Below are 18,902 nucleotides of genomic sequence, written 5' to 3' on the forward strand. Positions count from 1 at the left end.
TCCAAAAAGTCTGAAGTCTTCCTTTCCCTAAATTCTTTTCCTTTTGCAGATTTCGATGAACTGTTTTATCTCTTTTTTCTTTTTTTTGAAAATGTGCGTGACAACGATCTTTTCTCATGTTTTCCCACTCGATTCGCTCATAATTAACCACTTACATGCGGATTTAATTAGTATCAAATTAACGCATACAAGTGGTCATTTGATACTAATTAAATCTACATGTAAGCGGTTAATTACGAGCGAATCGGGTGGTTTTCCTTTGAAATTTTCCGTGGGAGATTGGGACGTGACCGGCCAAAACTGATCTTCGTGCGCAATCGCTATAACTATAGGACGCATGACTAGTGCCAGTCTTTATGCGCGTGCTTCAAGCGCACGCTTCACACTCTGTGTGACGTCATAAAGAACTATACCATATGAGAGAAGTGTGAGGGAAGATGCAAACGAGACGCCATTTCGACTCAGACTCCCCATCTGACAATATCAGCAAGTTCAAAGTGGTTGTTTTGGGTGATCAAGGTGTGGGAAAGTCAGCCTTGGTGTGGAAGTTCGTTTACAAAGGATACGAAGACAAATATCTGCCAACCATTGGAATAGATTTTTTCACGAAGACATGCTATCTAGGTGAATAGATTTTAACAATGTAGATATTAATTTTGATTTGAGTACTTCCAAAGGGCTGAACGTAATAAATTTTCTGCAAAAGTGGATTCATTTACATGATCAGCCAGGAGCGGCCCTCTGTAGTCCGAAGTAAGCATATTCTTTTCGCAAGGACAGAAGCTTGTTTCATGAGATATTCTCGTTGCAGATTTAAGACCACTACTCTCGAAGAGGAACGAACAGGAGAGTGGGTTGCGTAGGAGGAGAGGGGGAGGGGAGATGTTAATTTTGTGTCGCTCGCTTCTTTATTAACAGTGTTGGTTCCAACAGTAGAACTCCCATTAGAAACAAACTCTTCAACCTTCTGCTTTATTTCAATAATGAAGACGAACCGGGCGAGGGAAGGAGAGACCAGCACTAATTTTTTTTGCCCAGCCGGGTATACAGCCGAAAAGACACACTCGTCAAATATTTGCGCATGCGCAAACTTTGAAGTGTAAAGTATATGCTTCCTGTCTCTGGGATGTCAGAACCTATTCATCTCAGCAGAATTTTAACCAACCACACAAGGCAGTAACTCTCGGTATATGTCAAAAGCGCACAATAGCAAGTTTATGTAATATAGCAGTAAAAATAACAGTTTGGACGCCTTAAGCCATTACAAAGGAAAAAGTTATTTCTCGAAATTTCAGATGGAATTGCTGTCCGTCTGCAAATCTGGGATACCGCTGGCCAAGAGCGTTTTCGTTGTCTCATACCTTCTTATCTCCGTGACTGTCATGTGATCTTGGTCTGTTTTGATGTGACGAATTGCGGCTCATTGGACAATGTGCCCGATTGGATCGAGCTGGCACTGAAAGAAAAATGTGGTCAAACAAAGGATTCGTTGATTGTTCTGGTGGGAAATAAAGTGGATGACAAAACTAATCGGCAGGTAGGTTCTATTCAAAATTTTAGCACGATTTTGCATCAGAGGAGGAATTGAGCATGAGATTTCACGTAGAAAGGCAATGAAATGATAGTAATAATAATAATAATAATAATACTCATAATAACAAAAATAGTGATGATAATAATAATATCAATAACACAATAGAGTTTTTGTTTGCGGTCATAATTGTGTTTTAGGCTAAATGTTTGATGCTAAGTTTAATGCTAAGTTTAAATGATTCTGAAAAAGAGCCCAAAAAATATTTGTGGCTAAGGGCGTAAATCGTATTGCAAGTATTATCACTTTGAAAGGCATAGAGGAACAAAAATTGAAAAAAAAAGAGAAAGCCAAAAAACTAGTCTCGAGAATAACGCAAACGTGCGAGTGTATAGCCCGCCAAAATCTCCATTTTAGCCTGAAAAATACGCTTCAATGTCCCTCATAGTGATAACAATAACAAATAAACAAAATTCTGAAAAGTAAAATCGTTTATTTCTTTTACTTAATTTGTATTTAGTCATACAGAAGGATGAATTTCGTTATCCGACTCATTAAAATCGTAGTAAAGACCAGTGTAAAAAGTTAGGCTTCTCTTTTGAAATCAGCGCCTTACGCTATAAAATTCTCTTTCACAGATTTCTTACGACTGTGCCAGTTCTGTAGCGGAATTATTTCGTGTGCCCTATGTGGAGACTAGTGCTCTTACCGGATATAATGTAGAGCTGTTGTTCAGGAAGATAGCAAAAGAAATGTTGGTCAAAGAACTGGAGAGGCGAAGACGAAATAGAGTGCATGGAGAACGTGATCTGCAGGTGGATATTGTCGAGGAAAGGGTGGATAAGTATGTCATAAATCTTCAAACTACAGAAGAGCAGAAGACAGCTATTCCGAAGAAACGTCGACGATCGTGCAAATGTAGTTGAAGATTTGTCAATTGCTGTACAATACAGAGTATTTTATCTCTTTTGCGTCAATAAAGACTATATTTCTCAAAGATTTGATGGGATCCATTGGTTATTTTTATCGATTGTTTGTATTCGCTCCCTAATCCTGCCCGCAAGGCATTAAGGGACCTCTAGGAACGAGATTGGACCATGAACTTGCTAGACATAACGAAACTTCCCGAATGCGATTTACAACGCACATTTTAGTTGAAAAAAATCTTCCAAAAAACATTTTTTTGCTTGAAATTGTATCGTGAAACTTCTCCCTAATTTAGTCCCAAAATCGCTCCCAATTTTGTCACAAAATCGAAGAGTGCCCAAGAGTACTACAAGTGTATGGTCCACTACAGTGCATTTTCGACCTAGTTTTGAACACTCTTAGCTTTTGTTATGACTATTACAAAAGAGTGGGCAGAATTAGTTTAATAGGATCTTTATGCTTAGGTCACCTTTGGAAGGCGTTTATTTGAGAGGAGTTTAACTGGAATTACACAATTAGAGTGTTATCTCCACCAATTTTAAGAGCTGAGTTTATAAGTAATATGCAGACAAAATTAGAAGTTCTTTCTAGCGCCAAAGAACTTTTTTTGTCCGGCAGTAGAACTGTTTCTAACAGGTCTCATAGGGAATTCTCCTGTCTGCCATGTATAATTCTTATCATGTTCTGATAATTTGGTATTGGATCAACTAATAAATGATATTCTCATCACTATTCTTCGCGTTATTGTAATCACTATTATTGTAATTGTATTTTAACGAGGAATTCTTCCTTAGTCGCTGACGGTCGATTCGGGTGTCCTGTGGACATCTCATGTGCATTGTTCTGTGTCCTGTGCACAGCGAAAACTTTTATTCAGCAGAGAACTGGGACGGAATAGAGAGCGCCTGGCTAAAAGATGCTCGAAAGAAAACACATTGGGGCAGCAAATAACATATAGTGAATTACTTCTTTCACACCAGATCAACGTTAATTCAGTGTAAGTGGGGAAAAGATATGGATTCAAAATCTGGGAATACAAATGATGAATCAGCTGCCCAACAATCCTCGATCGATGAAACAGCGTCAACAACTCACATGGAAAAATTAAAAAAGCGAATTGTTTCAGCAGGACTCGTTTTACCTACAAGCCGATTTTTCGGACGGGTTTTGACACGAGGGCTCATAGTTGTTTTGATTTGGGCAGTGCTATGGTCCATTATTGGTGCCGATGCTTTACCTGGTGGAAATATTTTCGGAATATTTATAGTGATCGTTGCGGCAAGTTTGTGTGGATTCGTCGTTAATAAAATTCCCTATCTTCACCTTCCTCCCTTGCTGGGCATGCTCGCGGCAGGATTTCTTCTGCGAAACGTGCGCGGTATAGACATGGCTCGCCACATCGACAAACGCTGGTCCTCTACCTTACGAAGTATGGCTTTAGTTGTGATACTTGTTCGTTCAGGACTCGGGTTAAACACAGCTGCATTGAGAAGACTGAAGTTTACTCTAGCTAGATTAGCATTTCTCCCTTGTATACTAGAAGCTGTTATGGCTGCCGTACTCGTGCATCTTCTCTTAGACATGAAATGGCTTTGGGCTTTTCAACTTGGGTATGTACATGCCTTTAATTCTCTTGCTAAAGAATTACAAAGTCGATTAGTTTACCTACTCATACCAACTCCTTATCAACTCCCCCTCCCATTTTTAAAGCTCCACTTTTCTTCCATGTCCTTCCATTAAGTTTTGTGTCATGCTAACCAACCCTAGTGAAAATCTTTCAAAGATCTTTAAGGATCTTACAGGATCTTCATGAGGACCTTCGAAGATCTTCACATGGATCTTTGGAAGATCTCTGAAGATCTTCAAAATTCTTGTTAAGATCTTCAAGGATCCTTCATTTTTTTTGCCAAGATCTTCAAGGATCTTTTATTTTCTTGCCAAGATCTTCAAGGATCCTTGATTTTCTTGCCAAAATCTTCAAGGATCTTTCATTTTCTTGCTAAGATCTTCGAGGATCTTTCATTTTCTCTCCAAGATCTTCAAGGATCTTCAAAGGTCTTGGCAAGATCTTTAAGGATCTTTCATTTTCTTGCTAAGATCTTGAAGGATTTTTCGTTTTCCTGTCAAGATCCTTGAAGATCTTTTCTGGATCTTCAAAGATCTTTACAAGAACTTTGAAGATTCTATAAAGATCTTTGAAAATTATTTGAGGATCTTCTGAATTCTTGTTAAGATCTTTGAGGATCTCTCATTTTCTGCCAAGATCTTCAAGGATCTTTTACTTTCCTGCCAAGATCCTGAATCTTGGCAAGAAAGTTAAAAATCTTGGAAAGAAAATAAAAGACCCTTAAAGATCTTGGCAGGAAATTGAAAGATCTTTGAAGATCTTGTCAAGAAAAAGTAGGTTCCTTGAAGATTTCGACAAGCAAAATAAAGATCTGGGCAAGAGATTTGAAGATCCTAAAAGATCTTGACAAGAATGTTAGTGATCCTTGAAGATCCTGGCAAGGAAATGGAAGATTGTTGAAGATCTTGGCAAGAATGTTATGGCACCTTCAAAATTTTGACAAGAAAATAAGCATACTTAAAGAAAAGTTTATGGGATGAAGCATGATCTTAACCACCAAAGATGTTAACTATTAAAGAATGGATGTAGAGGTCAGATTAAATGCTCACTCGGTGTAAACAACACAGGTGACAATGGGTTTCTGGCCAAAAGAAAAAACCTCATAGTAAGTTAAAAAGAAAAACTGAACCAAACCTAAAAAAATGATGATAAAACCTTTTTTGTATTGCTAAATGAGAATTACCCATCCTCTTTTAGTAGGACTACTTCTGCTGGGAGAAAAAATTTTCCTTTCAGATTTTAAGTTAGTATTAAGATTTTCATTTTCCAAAAAATCTAGCTACAGTGCAGCTCAAAGATAAGAGGACCAAAATATATGTGTTTAACTTGTCTAGGACTAGATTATGATCAGACTCAGACTAGTCTTAAGGAGGGGGTAAACATGAAAAAAGACACTCTTTTCAAACAAGATTACCTCAATAACTATATTTCTGAACCATATTAACTTATAAACCAAAGGAAAGCTTAGGAATCACAGACAATGAATATAACTAATATGTTGCCCTAAACTAATTTGTTATTTGACACCAGATCAATCTGTCAACCTCATGGTGTGAAAAACCTAGGTATACTTGAGAAAAGATAACTGTACTAAGATTGCATGAAATCAAGTACTTTTAGTGTCAAAACAAAGTACTAGGGTCATTCTCTTGGATGAGGTGGGGAATTTTGGGAGTCATCTATATTATGGGCACAGTACCCGTCCAAAGTTCACCAAAATTATTAGGTGAGTTCACAATAACTTTCTTAAAATTCAACTTATGGAGAAATTGTCTGCTAATCCAACTCAACTCAATGAGAGGATACAGCCCTGAAAATTACAGATTAATTGAACTAATACATCCTGAGGTACAAAATAAGTGTTTTTGGGAATTGAAATGAAAACCTCTAAAAGAGCTCTTTAAGTTGGTTACACAGAACCAAGTAAATTCACACCTTCTTTACAAACATGTCCTTCAGAGAACATCAAGGAGAATCTCTCTAGATCAGTAAGCCTGTATCCTTGTCCCTGAAACACATCCTTTCCATCCTCACTCTCCAAGGGCTCAGAGCAAGAATCATTGGGCAAGGATGGCATCTTCATTTTCTTTCTTGAAGCACCAATGGATTCCATTTGATAAAGGAAAAAACAAAAAACAAGAAAAAAAAAAGAAAGAAAGGTTGCCACAGTTATCTTTCTTGCACACTCTGATTGAACAGTACTGTAAAACACTTTTCTTCCAGGTTAAAAAAGAGATACCTTTTCATAAGAGGCTCCTGCATTATGTTGACCTCTAAAGCTGGTTAAATGTTGATATTTCCATGTTCAACATGGAAATGATTTTTTTTATTTACTTTCATTTTTTTAGATTTGTTCAAGCAGCTGTTTCTCTTGCTGTTGTAATACCTTGTTTGTTAGAGCTACAAGAGCAGCATTATGGAGTCAAGAAAGGAATACCAACCCTTGTCATGGCTGCTGCTTCCTTTGACAATGTCCTTTGCATAAGTGCATTTGGGATCTGCTTAGGAATAGCATTTGGCTCAGGTAAAAATAATGATCTGTTTAGTCAGATCAGTTGTGGGTTTTCAGGTTTTAATTAATTGAAATTCAGAGTTTTTTATAGTAATGAATAACCTTGTAAAATTTGCCTCACTCCCTACAGGTCACTTCATAGCTGTAGGAGACCTAACTGTCTAACTAGTATCTGGGAGGGATGGGTTGGACTGGGCCCCTCAAAGCCTATGTTTTTAATTTATTCAATTTATCTCTCCTGCAAGGATCTTTCTTTACTTCAAGGCATGTTGGTTGACTTTACTCTCACAGTTTACTCAGTTCGTATTTCATTATGTTTAAGGTAACCTCGTATTCAGCATATTCCGAGGACCAATAGAGTTGGCTCTGGGAATAATTCTTGGATGCCTTGCTGGTTTAATTTGCTGGTATTTTCCTAATGAGAATGAGGTAAACAGTAATGAAGAGCTTAAATAGAAAATTCAAAAATTTTTTGAATTATTTTAAACTACCAGAGTGTTATTTCTTTCTGTGTTTGTTCTGTGGTTAAGCTCTGGTTTGGATGAAAAAATAGTATTTAAAACAGATGTGTTGACAGCCTTTTTATCCCCTTTTTCTTTTTTTCACAATTTAAACATTTTCTGATGACTTGGCCTAGTTTGTTTAAGTATGTATTACTAAGTTTGTTGCAATTTTGCTGACTTTCAAGGTGTACCATCGCAGAATACACCACACTGCTTTTTGATAAATGCCTAGCTGTTTTAATTTGTAACTGATTTCCTTTACCATCTCTGCATTTGTTTCCTTAGACTAACTTGGCTCAAAACAGAGTAGTGATTCTGCTGTCACTTTCACTGTTATCAGTATTTGGAAGTAATGTGGCAAAGTCCTCTGGTGCTGGGGCTCTTGGGGTCCTAACCATGTCAACTGTTGCTGCTTATGGCTGGACACAGCAGGGGAAGGTACATTACTGTTTGTCAACTAACACTGCCTAGAATTGATGGGAAGGTAAATGGTTTGAAAAATGAAATGTGGACTTTGTAAGGTATCAAGTGTACCAGCCAGTCTATCCTGTCTTCTTGAATATCATACATCTCTATCTTAAACCTAGTAGCTGCAGGTCAGTTGAAAGTAAATTCCAAAATCATAGGAAACCTCATTGTCAACCACAATGCACCCTCTAAAATGTGCCCAGCTTCCATACAATGTGTGGCTTCATAGCTCAGTTGGTGGTAGCACCAACTACTATCTGGGAGGCAGGGGTGCAAATCATGTCAAAGTCTGAGTACCATTGAAGGCTTCTTCTGCTCAAATTTCAGCTCGCCTGTGAGGATCATTGATTTACTTAATATTTATCTGTTCATCAAATGAAATTCCTTTCACAAAAAAATAAATGTGTGAAGGGTTGGGTTAACTTGACTTACTTTATTATTATATGAATCAGAACTATTAATAACAAAATTCTTGAATTTGATTGGTTATTGCCAGCCCAATTTGAGCACTAATAGGGCATTGCTAATCACTAGTATTATTGATTACAGACCCAATAATTGGACTCCTCTTGGTCCCATTACCATTATGGATGGCATTGATTTTTTCAATGAAAAGGACTCCCCTATTTTTTCCTTTAGAAAAAAAAAGTTCATTTTGAAGGAGTTATGAAACAATTCTTATTAATAATTGGACATGGGATAAGAGATCCTTATTTTAAGCTTTATTTTCATTTGTAGGTCCCTGTAGCCCTGGTGATGTCTCTAGTATGGCAAGTGTTTGAACCACTACTGTTTGGCCTTGTGGGGGCTGAAGTCAGTGTAGAATACATGAACAGTAAGGTTGTTGGTGAGTTATTACAATGGAATAATCTACAGGCGGGGTGTTGAAACTTTAGTATGGTTGTTGCTCACCTTCAATCTGGATTTTTTCCCAGTCCCCCCAAGGTCAACTCCTTATCTTTGTCAAAACCCAACTGGTTCACGTTGTGCCCGCAAGGGCTATGACAAAATTTTTGTCTATTTCTTTTTTTTTAATGTTTCTTTACATTGGCTAGGGAAAGACCCCTCGAAGAAGTAACAAATAAAGTTATTATTGTTGGTTATTTTTATTATCAAATTATTAGGTATCACTTGGTGGTGGTAATATTCTAGAGAGTTGGTGATTTTTACTTGTCGCATGGCGATAGACTTTTTTGTATTCCAGAGTCAAACACTAACGTTATTATTATTATTATTATGTCATAATTAAACAGGAGGTATACAGTCCTGATTGAATCAAATTGCCGATGAGTTCAGTTGATAAAAAGTGTCAGTATTGGCTCATTGTCGTATGAGTTACTGAATACAGTCAGCTGATCATCTCAATTGGCCTAACCCTAAAAATGATTTTTTACCTTTTTTTTCCTGGTAGGAACGGGTATTGCAAGTTTGGTTGTTAGTCTGGTTATACGGCTCTTCGCCACTTATCTTGGCTTGCTTGGTAATGACCTCAGTTTGAAGGAGAGACTGTTTATTGCCATAGCGTGGTCACCAAAAGCTACGGTTCAGGTATGTAAAAAATACACAGGATATCAACAGGTATTAAATCTGGCAGAGTACGGGAGTTCCTTTAGAAAGGAGGCGTGCTGAAGGCAGAGGTAGCAAGGGAAGGAGAGATGGAGGATAGGTGGAGGCAGAGGTAGCAAGGGAAGGAGAGATGGAGGTAGGGAGATAAGGAGGGAGGGGTGTGGGAGAGAGAGGGGAGGGGAAGGGGAAGGTTAAAGGACGGAACGAATCTATTGAATGTTCTAATTATTTGTTGAACCGTGTGCGAAATTTAGGCCGCCATTGGTTCTGTTTCGCTGGACTTAGCTCGACAGAAGGGCTTCACAGGGCAAATTGAAGAGGAGTTTGGAATACAGGTGAGTTGCTTTCTTAGAGTGCACGAATTCTTTTATGATTATGTTTATGGATTTGATGTTGGAAGGAACCTATTAATCTTCAAGCTAAAAGATACTTCCACTGTTTGTATATTTGTTATGATAGATTCTGACCATTGCTGTTCTGGTTATTCTTATCACCTCACCCATCGGCGCCATTGGAATCGTTTTGGCAGGACCGCGAATGTTAGAGCGCAGTCTCCCTCAAGAAGTTGAGGTCGATGGTGTTCTACAGAAATCTTCCGGATCCCATGAAAGGAGGGAAAGTCGATGTATAGAAAGCACCGTGTAATATTATTATTATAAATATTTTTTTACGATTTCGAGAACAGACTACTTAGCGAAGCAAAGCTGAAGAGTACTGAACTATAGTTGCATATTTTTAATTTACCGAAATGGTAAAAGAAAAGACTATCAGTTTTGTTATGAAATAATTATTTTATAGTCGCAATTGACAACGAAAATGCCAAGTTAAACTTGAAAAAACTTAGAAAAGTACTAGTGCACTCACGCAGATTTATATAATTAGAAATAAAGTCAGCGGCTTTCATTAAATGCATTCATTAAATAGTTTATTAGAATAATGCGCTACTGTTACAAGCATTTGACCAGAAGCATATAACTTACTGATCTTCAATGTCCACTATGCTTCTTATTCTACAGCAGAGAGTCACACACGACTGACTAACACTAAATGAAAAACTGAAAAGTTGTTGGAAACAATAAAAAAACCATGTTATTAACTAATCGGTGGAAAACAAACATTAAACAGAAACAAATCATAAGTGAGACCAAACGCGAAAAAGAAAAAAAACAAAACAAAACAGAAAAGTAAAGAAATAAACAAAATTAAACCTTAAGGAAAACGAACAGCGAAAGTTAAAGTTGTGGCTCTGAGAACGTGGGTAAATCAAAGTAAAGTGTATTTTATACTTTGATGAAAAAATAAAAGATGAACAGAATAAAATATGCGATAATGCTCGCAATGGATGAGATCTCAACTCCGTGTCAATCAAACGGAAAGTGTCCTTCTATACTAATTGACTGTGATGCACAGTCAACTTTCCAGAGTATGAATGAAGGGGTAAGTTTCTAAAGAAACTGTGATGCTGCGTCGGTGGGAGAGTATAGCAAGTAATTTAGTGTTAACAAATGGGTCGAAACGTCATCTTTTTTACCCTCTACGGTGGCTAATTTACGTTTTCAACCCAGTTGTTAACACTAAATTACCTGCTTTCCAGAGTATGCTCAGCGATTACAAGATCGAGCCATGTATTGGATGATTTCTTGGCGTTAGAGTTAGGTGTAAGTACTGGCGATCACATCGTCAGGTTCATGGCCTAAGTTGATATTCGCATTATTTACTGGGTGGTTTCAGGCCTTCCTCTACGGCAATACCTGCGACTTACTCCCAGTATTACCAAAAAGGTAATGATTAGAATCGCTAACGTAGACGTCCCGAAAATTAAAAGAATTTGCCATTTTTTCATTCCATCATCTTTCTCTCGGCTCTTCTCCCCCGATTCTTTATCTTTTGATGAGGTATTTCGATCGATTGTCACAGTCAACGAGAAAATGACTAACGTTTTAACATCGGCATTTTGTGACGCAGGCGTTGCTGTGATATTGACTTGCGTGACGATGCCAAGAGGGGTGTTGGGCTCAGATGAAAGGTTTAATAGAAATGAAGTAGTTTGTTGATGATCCATAAATATTGGAGACGGTTCAACATTACCATTTATACGAGGTTGTGATGTCAGCACCTGGGAATAGAAAGCAACAAACTGATTAAATAGGAGCAATCGTGGTGGTATTCATCACTCCAAAACTATGGACAAGCTTTGAGTGATATGTTCACCAAGTAGGGATGTTACTAATAAAAAGGTAACGGATAAGCAGTGCCTCTATGGAATGAAAGGAAGTCTTTTGTCCAGATTATATTTCATGTTTCCCGGCAATTGTCAAACATGATTTTAAAATTGGCTTTGATTGAATGTCATTTATTACCAATTACTATATACTTACATGGAAGGTGAAAGTTTCAGCCGTAGCCAAATTCATAACTGTAAAGTTGAACTTTGAACTTTCTCCAGTTTCCAAAGACAAGTCATGAGTGGGAACATTTGCCTGTAACCGGATGTATTTGAGCGCTGCCGTTGATGTTCCAGGCGTACTTGTTATTCGTTGTCCCCGTGGCGTGACAAAAACCGTAACATTAAACAGGTTCACCTCTTTAACATTTACAGCATCTGACTGTGCAATAGCCCTCACGCTTATTGTCTTCACCTCACTGGTGTTAAAACGTGAAGCAATAACCACGTGACCTGTAGTACTTGCGTTTGTTTTCAGAGAGAGGCTGAAGGGGATGACGTAACTTATGAGCGAGGACGTCTTAGTCACTCGAAACAAAAAGGACCCTTTGGAGCCAAGGTTGACGAGTGTGAAAGGTACCTTTATGGTTTCTCCTGGGTACAGAGTCACATCGGAGGTGTTTGGATGGACTCTAAATGACACGATGTCTGGAACGAGGCTTACAGAGCAAGTTCCCATGTTTCCAACGAGATCCACTCCGACGAAGATGACCTTTGGATGGCAACAGCTGGATGTGAATGATGCTGAAATCGGCGTATTAGCAGCTCCCTGGTTGAAAGCAGCCACTGAACGAAAATAAAGTAATAATAGTGATAAAAATTATTGATTTGCATTGCGCAAATATCAATCCCGGAAAAGAAATTTTTTATCTGCGCATGGAAAGTCATAAGAGAAATGTTAGTTTAGGCGATTTTTACCAGTTGATCATTATCTGTTTTGAGAGATTGGATCGGAAGTCTTGGCAGAATCCTTCCAAGAAGTCGCAAATTTTCGGTTCCTTGTAGAAATTTCCTGCGTGACTTAGGAACAACTTTCATTTGAGATTATTAGACACTCAAAAAAAAAAAAACCAGAGGAATGACTCCATTTACCTTTGAGAGTTCCATTTCGATTTTCTCGTGACGTAACAGACAAAAGCCCTTCTCCGGAGTCGTTGAACGTGACATGCGCAACCCACGTGCTGGAAACACACTCAGGTCTTCCGTATACCCCTGCGCATGACCCACTCTGGCTCGTTACATTACATAATGGTGGGGAGAGATCTGGGGCCTGTTGATGTCAAATAACGGTGGCACATGAATGAAAGTTAGGTCTGTGTTTTTCTTTGATATTTCCTCACATTGACATTTTTCACCATTTCGCTTACATAACGACGAATCAGTGGAAGAAAACGACTCAACAAGGAGCTTAGTGTATTAATGATCATGATAATGATAGCAGTTGTGATAATGGTGATGGTGATGATGACTTAGGACCAGGTGATAATAGTAGTGATAAATAATAATAGCCTCCAAGGAGAAGAAATTTATTAAACGTGTATCTTCCACTGAAAGAGTTTTCTGATTATGTTTCTTCTCGCAAAATGCCTTTAACCTTTGAACTTTGCAAACTTTTCTTTAATTTCGCTCACCTTTGAAGCAACAGTAACAAATAAGACCATGAAATTCACGAGTTGAGTGAACCCCGAATCCTGAGATACGAATACCGTGACAGTGCTGGTGACACCATACTTTGCGTCACTCGGAGCTGCTAGAAAAACTCGAAGAAGAAGCGAATCATTCTTTCCTAAGCTTCGTTGGGATGGGTTAATACTCCTGAAAAAGTTCAGATCATCTGAAGCATTGAAATACAATTGCTGAAAATCTCCAGTGTTTACAACGCTGATTTCCAACTCTGAAGATTCTCCTGGGAAAATGGCGTTTGAACTGTTACTACTGTGGACGTTTTGGGACAGTTTGACGTCACCAAGAGTAAATAAAGTTGGTTTCACCCGCTGAAATTTGGCTCCTGTTGTGTCAAAACCTGTCACTTTAATTCTAAACTTGTCTGCCGATGGAATAAATTTGACGTAATAGAAATCCTGGTAGAACCCTTCTCCTTGTGTTATGTTGAAGGTTTCCAAGCTTGTTCCGTCAATGCCAACAAGAGTTAAATTGGTCACTTTGTCAATTTCTTGACCAACGAAGTTCAATGTAAGAAGCAAAGTTTGACCTGTAATGGAGTGAACAAAAGGACTTGGCTTTTTTTCCCTGTCAAAAATAAGTTCAAACTTGCCCTTGGCCGTGAAAGCTTGATTGTCAGGCAGCGAGTTATCATTTAAATTAAGGTTTCAACAAATACTTCGCATTAACTTATCCTGAGAAGGGCCTTCCTGAAGGCTGTTTGAAAGAGAATTTATCAATTCAGTTATACAAATCTGGAAGGTTATCGATACGCAAGCGTGTGATTTGCATTCTTCTGATTGGTTTCTGTGACTGTCTTACCTCTTAGAGGATTTCCAAGCACTCGCCTTGTGTTTCCTCGTTCCTCGTCCTCTACGTCCAAAAGCTGGTATGTAAAGTCGATTGAACTGGAACCAGTAGCTTGCAATGTATAGGGACCCTGACAGCTGACGGTAAGCTTCAGTGAGCCGCTGTTGAAATTGGCGATCTCTTTTATTAGAAGCTCATTAGAGGAGCTGATGATATTTTCCTGCATTCCTGAATTTCCTTCAAGAAAAACAAAGATTATTACTGAATATTACATAGGCTAGTTGATTACATTCTTAGACTTGTTGGCATTACAATCTGAAATCAAATTACCTCTCTCCTTCATACATGAATGAATGAGGTTTTTTTTCTTTTAAAGAGGCTTTTTCGTGCACGCTTTCTATACCCCTGCACTACCATCACCATTATTTTCATCATCATTACTATAGTAAGATGACAGTAATGATAGCGGTGAATAAGGATGATGAAGATCATAATAATGATGACATTAGTCACACTTTTTTCATGTTAAAACCATTCTTTTCTGCTCCATTACCTTCAACACTAGTTACTTGTAAATTTGGTGATCCAGCAGCTGTTAGTATGAGAACTAAACTCTTTAGTGTGCTGTCGATATCAACAATATAAACAACTCTGCTAAAGTAACGTGCTGAAGTTTCTTTAATGTTTAGCAATTCAACTTCTTGCAGAGCCACGGATGAGTTTGATGAACCAGCAGGATCGATCACCTTGACAACATCAGCTACTTGAGCCTTACTAGTTCTTAGGACTTGTCCCCCTGTCTCAGTGGCGAGAGCCTGGTAAAGTGCCTGACCTTGAGCATTTCTCCTTACTCGATGAATCTCTTTGGGGACGACCGCTACGTCCTGGATACGACTCGCTGACAAATCCCGTCTGCGTCGGCTACACTGACTAGTTAGAATGAAAGATATTTTAACTTTTTTGTCCTTCGCAAGGGACATGACCTCATTTTCACGCTGGAAGTCTTTCACATCTGCATCCGAAAAGTAGTAGATCACACTTTCAGGTAGGCAGTGGAGAAGAGCCTGATAAAGACCAGTCATTCCCAGCTCCGGACAATCTCCGCCTCCGTTTGCAGTTAAATTTTTTACCGCGTTGATCACTTGATAGGGGTCGTTTGTCACGGTGACAGGGCCAACCTCTGTGGGAGAAAATATGAGCTAATAACACATCTCTCCATAGCGAATCGTAGACCAAGTTAAATTCATGGAGTCAGCCCTCATCTTTGTGAGTCCAAGTAAAACAGCACGTTGTTTAAAGTTTATCAACTCCTAAAGTCCCTCAGTATAGTTGATTTACGGACGACCTTCTTTTGTTAAACTGAAAACATTTTCCGGCCAGAGTTCGAGCATTTTCCTGGTTTATTGTGTTAAGACTTGGGCGAGAAAGATATTTTGACATGCCTCTCCAGGGTATTCCAGGGTACCAGGGGACACTCACAGATAACTGACGAAATATTTGGGAGGCAAGGGTGGGAGTGGGTCTCATAAGATTGATTAGCGTCCCATCCAAGAGGTGTTGTAATATACACAAGGTTTAAAGGTCACAGAAACGGAAAGAGCGCCGATTGTGTAGCTCACTTGTCTCAAGCGCAGACTTACCTGGATCGCTAAACGGCACAAGTATGTACGTGAAGGATACTCCTTCCTTTTCCAGAGTGTTGCGAACGAATTTAATTGAGACTCTCTTGACTTCCTCGATTTCATCTATTTTGAAAGGTTTAAAAATGCTTTATGTAACTATTGTGACGTTCTTATCACTTGTACAAATAAAATGATTTTGCGAAGTTGAGCACACACTTCGCAAAGAATTAATTAACCAGGGCCTTTGTATTACATACACTTATAAATAATTTGACCTAGACTCACCGTGTCATTTTTTAGAGAAAACAAATAGTTCATAGAGAAATACAATCATTGAACAAGCAAAATAATCCTAACAAATGACATTGCAAACCAAGGTTTACTTATATCATTTCATAACGAACTCGAAGGTCCCCCCCCCCCCCGTACCTTCCCACCCTCCCACTTTTTTTCCTTCAGTAATTTAATCGCAAAGCTCAAAGGACTCACCGCTCATGCTTCCTGATACATCAATTACCAAAGCCATGCTCTGGTCTGACTTCAAGTTGAGAAACTTGGCGAAGATGTCGTCGCCAACCGTCGAACGGACGTCGCTTAGAAAAAGATAAGTTGCTTCGAGGGCCAGATCAGCCGCGACTTTATGAAGGCTACATTTAAGCGAAAGCACGATCGTGCGCGTCAAATTAAAGAAAATGCTTACATGTTTTGAAACGAGCGTGACAGGATAGAGAAAATCTGAATACCATGCAAAAAAAGGTGCCCCATGCAGTCCTCAAGATTGAGCTCGAATGTTTAACCGCAATGCTGCAGAGAATTCAAGGGATAGCCTTGCTAAAAGTAGGTTCATATTAGAGAAGCGTCTTTAGTACTAAATACTGCCCATCCAAGAAGTACGCAGGTTGCTTGTCGTAGATGTTACCGATGATGCTCTGGAGCAGAGACGTGACGCATCAACGAAAACAATCCGAGGGTCTGGTGTTTTACATTTGATTCCTCGAAGCGAGCACTAAATCATGCTCGCACTTCTTTCCTTAAAGACTGATTTAAAAATTTACCTCTTTTCGTAGTCTTCTCACTTAAATATTAAATGAAAATTCTTTCATTACCCAAGTCTAACACTTGAATTATCTCTTACAAAGCTAAATAACGCATTGTTCTTTCAGCTCACAGTTGGTTAAATTTCATTTCGAGTTCGTTTCCTTGTATAATTTGTTTCTTGGCCCCAGTGATATTTGGGCTGAATCATTGCATTTTCGTAGTATATTCGTAATATAAATTCTAGCATTGCACTAGTTTTGCTTCACAGCACTCTAATTGTATTCATAAAAGCGTATAAACTTCTCCTGCTCTGTGAACCGATTCGTACTCGAATGAGCCAGCTGTATTTTTGTGCGAACGATTAGGAAAGATCAATTCCTCGAGTGAACAAATCGAATTTTCGCTTACTGTTTATGGACTCGATGTTCAACGTTCCATGATGAAACTGAGATGAAAGAGCTCTGAGATCACGAACACGTCTCTCTTCGCAAGACGCATGAAATCTTTTCGTGGTTTCTTTTCATTTGCTTTGTTTACAAAAGCACATTAGAAATATCACCAAAAACAGAATTACAATATATGCCAATTTGACACTTCTGGTACATCCATGTGGGGTTTGTTGTGTTAAGTAATTACTTATAAACAAAGGCTGGTGATTATTATATAGTATCATCATCGTTATATAGTGTTGATAAACTGTATGGTTAAACAAGACCCCTCCTTCGATGTTATACGGCATGGCGAAACTGAGATGGAAGACATCAGGTTTTATATAAACATCTTCCCTCTTTCACCCCTCTCAGCTTTAAAGGATGTCTTTTCGACGTCAGACGGTTTTCCACCGATGCTTTTCATTAGATAAGCTCATTTCACACTTCGCCGAAGATAAACTTAAGGTCTTCTCTAATTTGACCCTTTTTCAGTATTTGTACTTTCAAGTAGCGGCTGATAACAAAGGCTCGTTTTTAAGATATTATATTATGTCAATTGCCCGTCTTGTCTGAAACGGACTTCTTCCGGTCCTAATTATAGCAATGATCTTTCGTTATTGTTTACCAACTGTCGTGCTCAAAATAGTCGCTGACAAGCACCCGGAAGTTTCGTAAACTTGGTAGTTGCACTTTCACTTTCATTTCGACCAAATTGCATACAGATACGTTCTTCTACGTCTATAGGAACTTCTCTAAAAAAGATAATGAATCTTGTGAGTTTTTTTTTAAGGATCTTCACCTTCACCTACACTCACCCGGACGATCAAATTACACTACTACGATCTTCACCTTAGCCGAATGCATTATTTTATGCGATCGTGCTACAAGAATTACAGCACGAAATTGCTAATACATGGCATTTTTTTCTTTGTCAAAGGTCTCATACCTTGCATGGGGCGATTCCTTTATCGACGTTGAATCTTTGTTAATTCCACCCGTCGCAGACTGAAAACGACTGTCGTCTGTTCCTCCACCGTGGCTACACTTTCCTTTTTTTACCGGTTTCCTTACGTCTTGTCCTGACCGATATCCGCTCGTAAGTTTTCCTGTGATCAGATTTGTCCCACATTTATCATTTCTGTCTTGGTCTGAGAGACAGCTCGTGCATGTTGCTTCATTCGGTCCTGCAACGAATATTTCCGAAATCTCGTTTCCGGGTTGACCCAAAGCATCAAATGGAACCGAATTGCCAAGCTCTATCCAGTTTGAGCGGCTGTAGAAATCCTGTAAAGTGTGCAGCGCGGAACCTGCCAAGTTCCGAGCATGTTTTAGCTTATCACCCTTCAGAAGGGAAGTTATCAGCTCTTGGCGCAATCGGATGAGGCGCTTTGCGCCTTGTTGGAAACTGCTCGCCATCAAAGTGTTCCTCTGCCTTCCTGTTTAAGGGATCCACTTCCACGTTAGCGCTCTGAATCTCGTTGATGGCATTGATGAACTTGATTTGCGAAGAGATGGTGTTCATAGCATCTTTGCCTGCAGTCGGTTCCTCTCCTAATTCAGATAGGACACCTTGAAGAAAATCAGTCAAGGATTCGTTCTTCAAATACTGGGAGTTGTCGAAGAAAAGTGTATAACTGTCGTAATTAACCCATTTCTTGTTATCAAAATGTGATCCTTTGTTTCTGATTTTTGTTTTGCTGAGTTAATCCTTGGAAGAAATGCATGGACCGTAAAAGATAGGAAAGGCGCTAAAATAAAACACGCGGCAAAAATTTGCATACTTCCAGCTGTCATGAAAACTTGGGTTCAAAGGCTGCACTGGTAAAAATGTCTAATAATTGTAAGTAGTGCTTCAGTCTTAAACTCCTGTAAATGATACGACTAAAGATTGTCGGGTAATTAATGAGAGGGGATCATTCAAATGCTAAGAACTCTATAAGGAAATGACTTAATAGTCGTGGCATCTGAAACTAAATTTTGC

General features: G+C 38.8%; 3 protein-coding genes across 4 annotated transcripts; 2 read left to right on the top strand and 1 right to left on the bottom strand.

Annotated features, from left to right (window-relative positions):
• The first annotated feature begins 437 nt into the window (after nucleotides 1-437).
• Nucleotides 438-2,457, top strand: LOC131771298 (uncharacterized). Its single transcript, XM_059087078.2, has 3 exons — nucleotides 438-624; nucleotides 1,296-1,537; nucleotides 2,170-2,457. The coding sequence occupies exons 1-3, from the start codon at nucleotides 438-440 to the stop codon at nucleotides 2,455-2,457; spliced, it is 717 nt and encodes a 238-aa protein (XP_058943061.1).
• Nucleotides 2,458-3,371: 914 nt separating this feature from the next.
• On the top strand, nucleotides 3,372-10,207 carry LOC131771213 (sodium/hydrogen exchanger 9B2). Of its 2 annotated transcripts, none has more exons than XM_059086987.2 (8): nucleotides 3,372-4,068; nucleotides 6,434-6,609; nucleotides 6,920-7,026; nucleotides 7,386-7,538; nucleotides 8,307-8,415; nucleotides 8,980-9,116; nucleotides 9,389-9,469; nucleotides 9,594-10,207. In XM_059086987.2, the coding sequence occupies exons 1-8, from the start codon at nucleotides 3,473-3,475 to the stop codon at nucleotides 9,777-9,779; spliced, it is 1,545 nt and encodes a 514-aa protein (XP_058942970.2). In that variant the 5' UTR covers nucleotides 3,372-3,472; the 3' UTR covers nucleotides 9,780-10,207. The 2 variants fall into 2 exon arrangements, with proteins under 2 accessions (XP_058942970.2, XP_058942977.2); XM_059086994.2 differs by having other exon boundaries at nucleotides 9,664-10,207.
• Nucleotides 10,033-18,848, bottom strand: LOC131771189 (von Willebrand factor A domain-containing protein 7-like). The gene is given in 11 exon segments (XM_066171827.1): nucleotides 10,033-11,250; nucleotides 11,513-12,144; nucleotides 12,451-12,628; nucleotides 12,990-13,570; nucleotides 13,843-14,067; nucleotides 14,384-15,010; nucleotides 15,471-15,575; nucleotides 15,942-16,099; nucleotides 17,868-18,325; nucleotides 18,327-18,550; nucleotides 18,553-18,848. Coding segments are annotated over 11 exon segments (3,753 nt in total). The 5' UTR covers nucleotides 18,716-18,848; the 3' UTR covers nucleotides 10,033-10,848.
• Nucleotides 18,849-18,902: the final 54 nt, after the last annotated feature.

Source organism: Pocillopora verrucosa, chromosome 9, assembly GCF_036669915.1.
Source record: "Pocillopora verrucosa isolate sample1 chromosome 9, ASM3666991v2, whole genome shotgun sequence".
Taxonomy (NCBI): domain Eukaryota; kingdom Metazoa; phylum Cnidaria; class Anthozoa; order Scleractinia; family Pocilloporidae; genus Pocillopora; species Pocillopora verrucosa.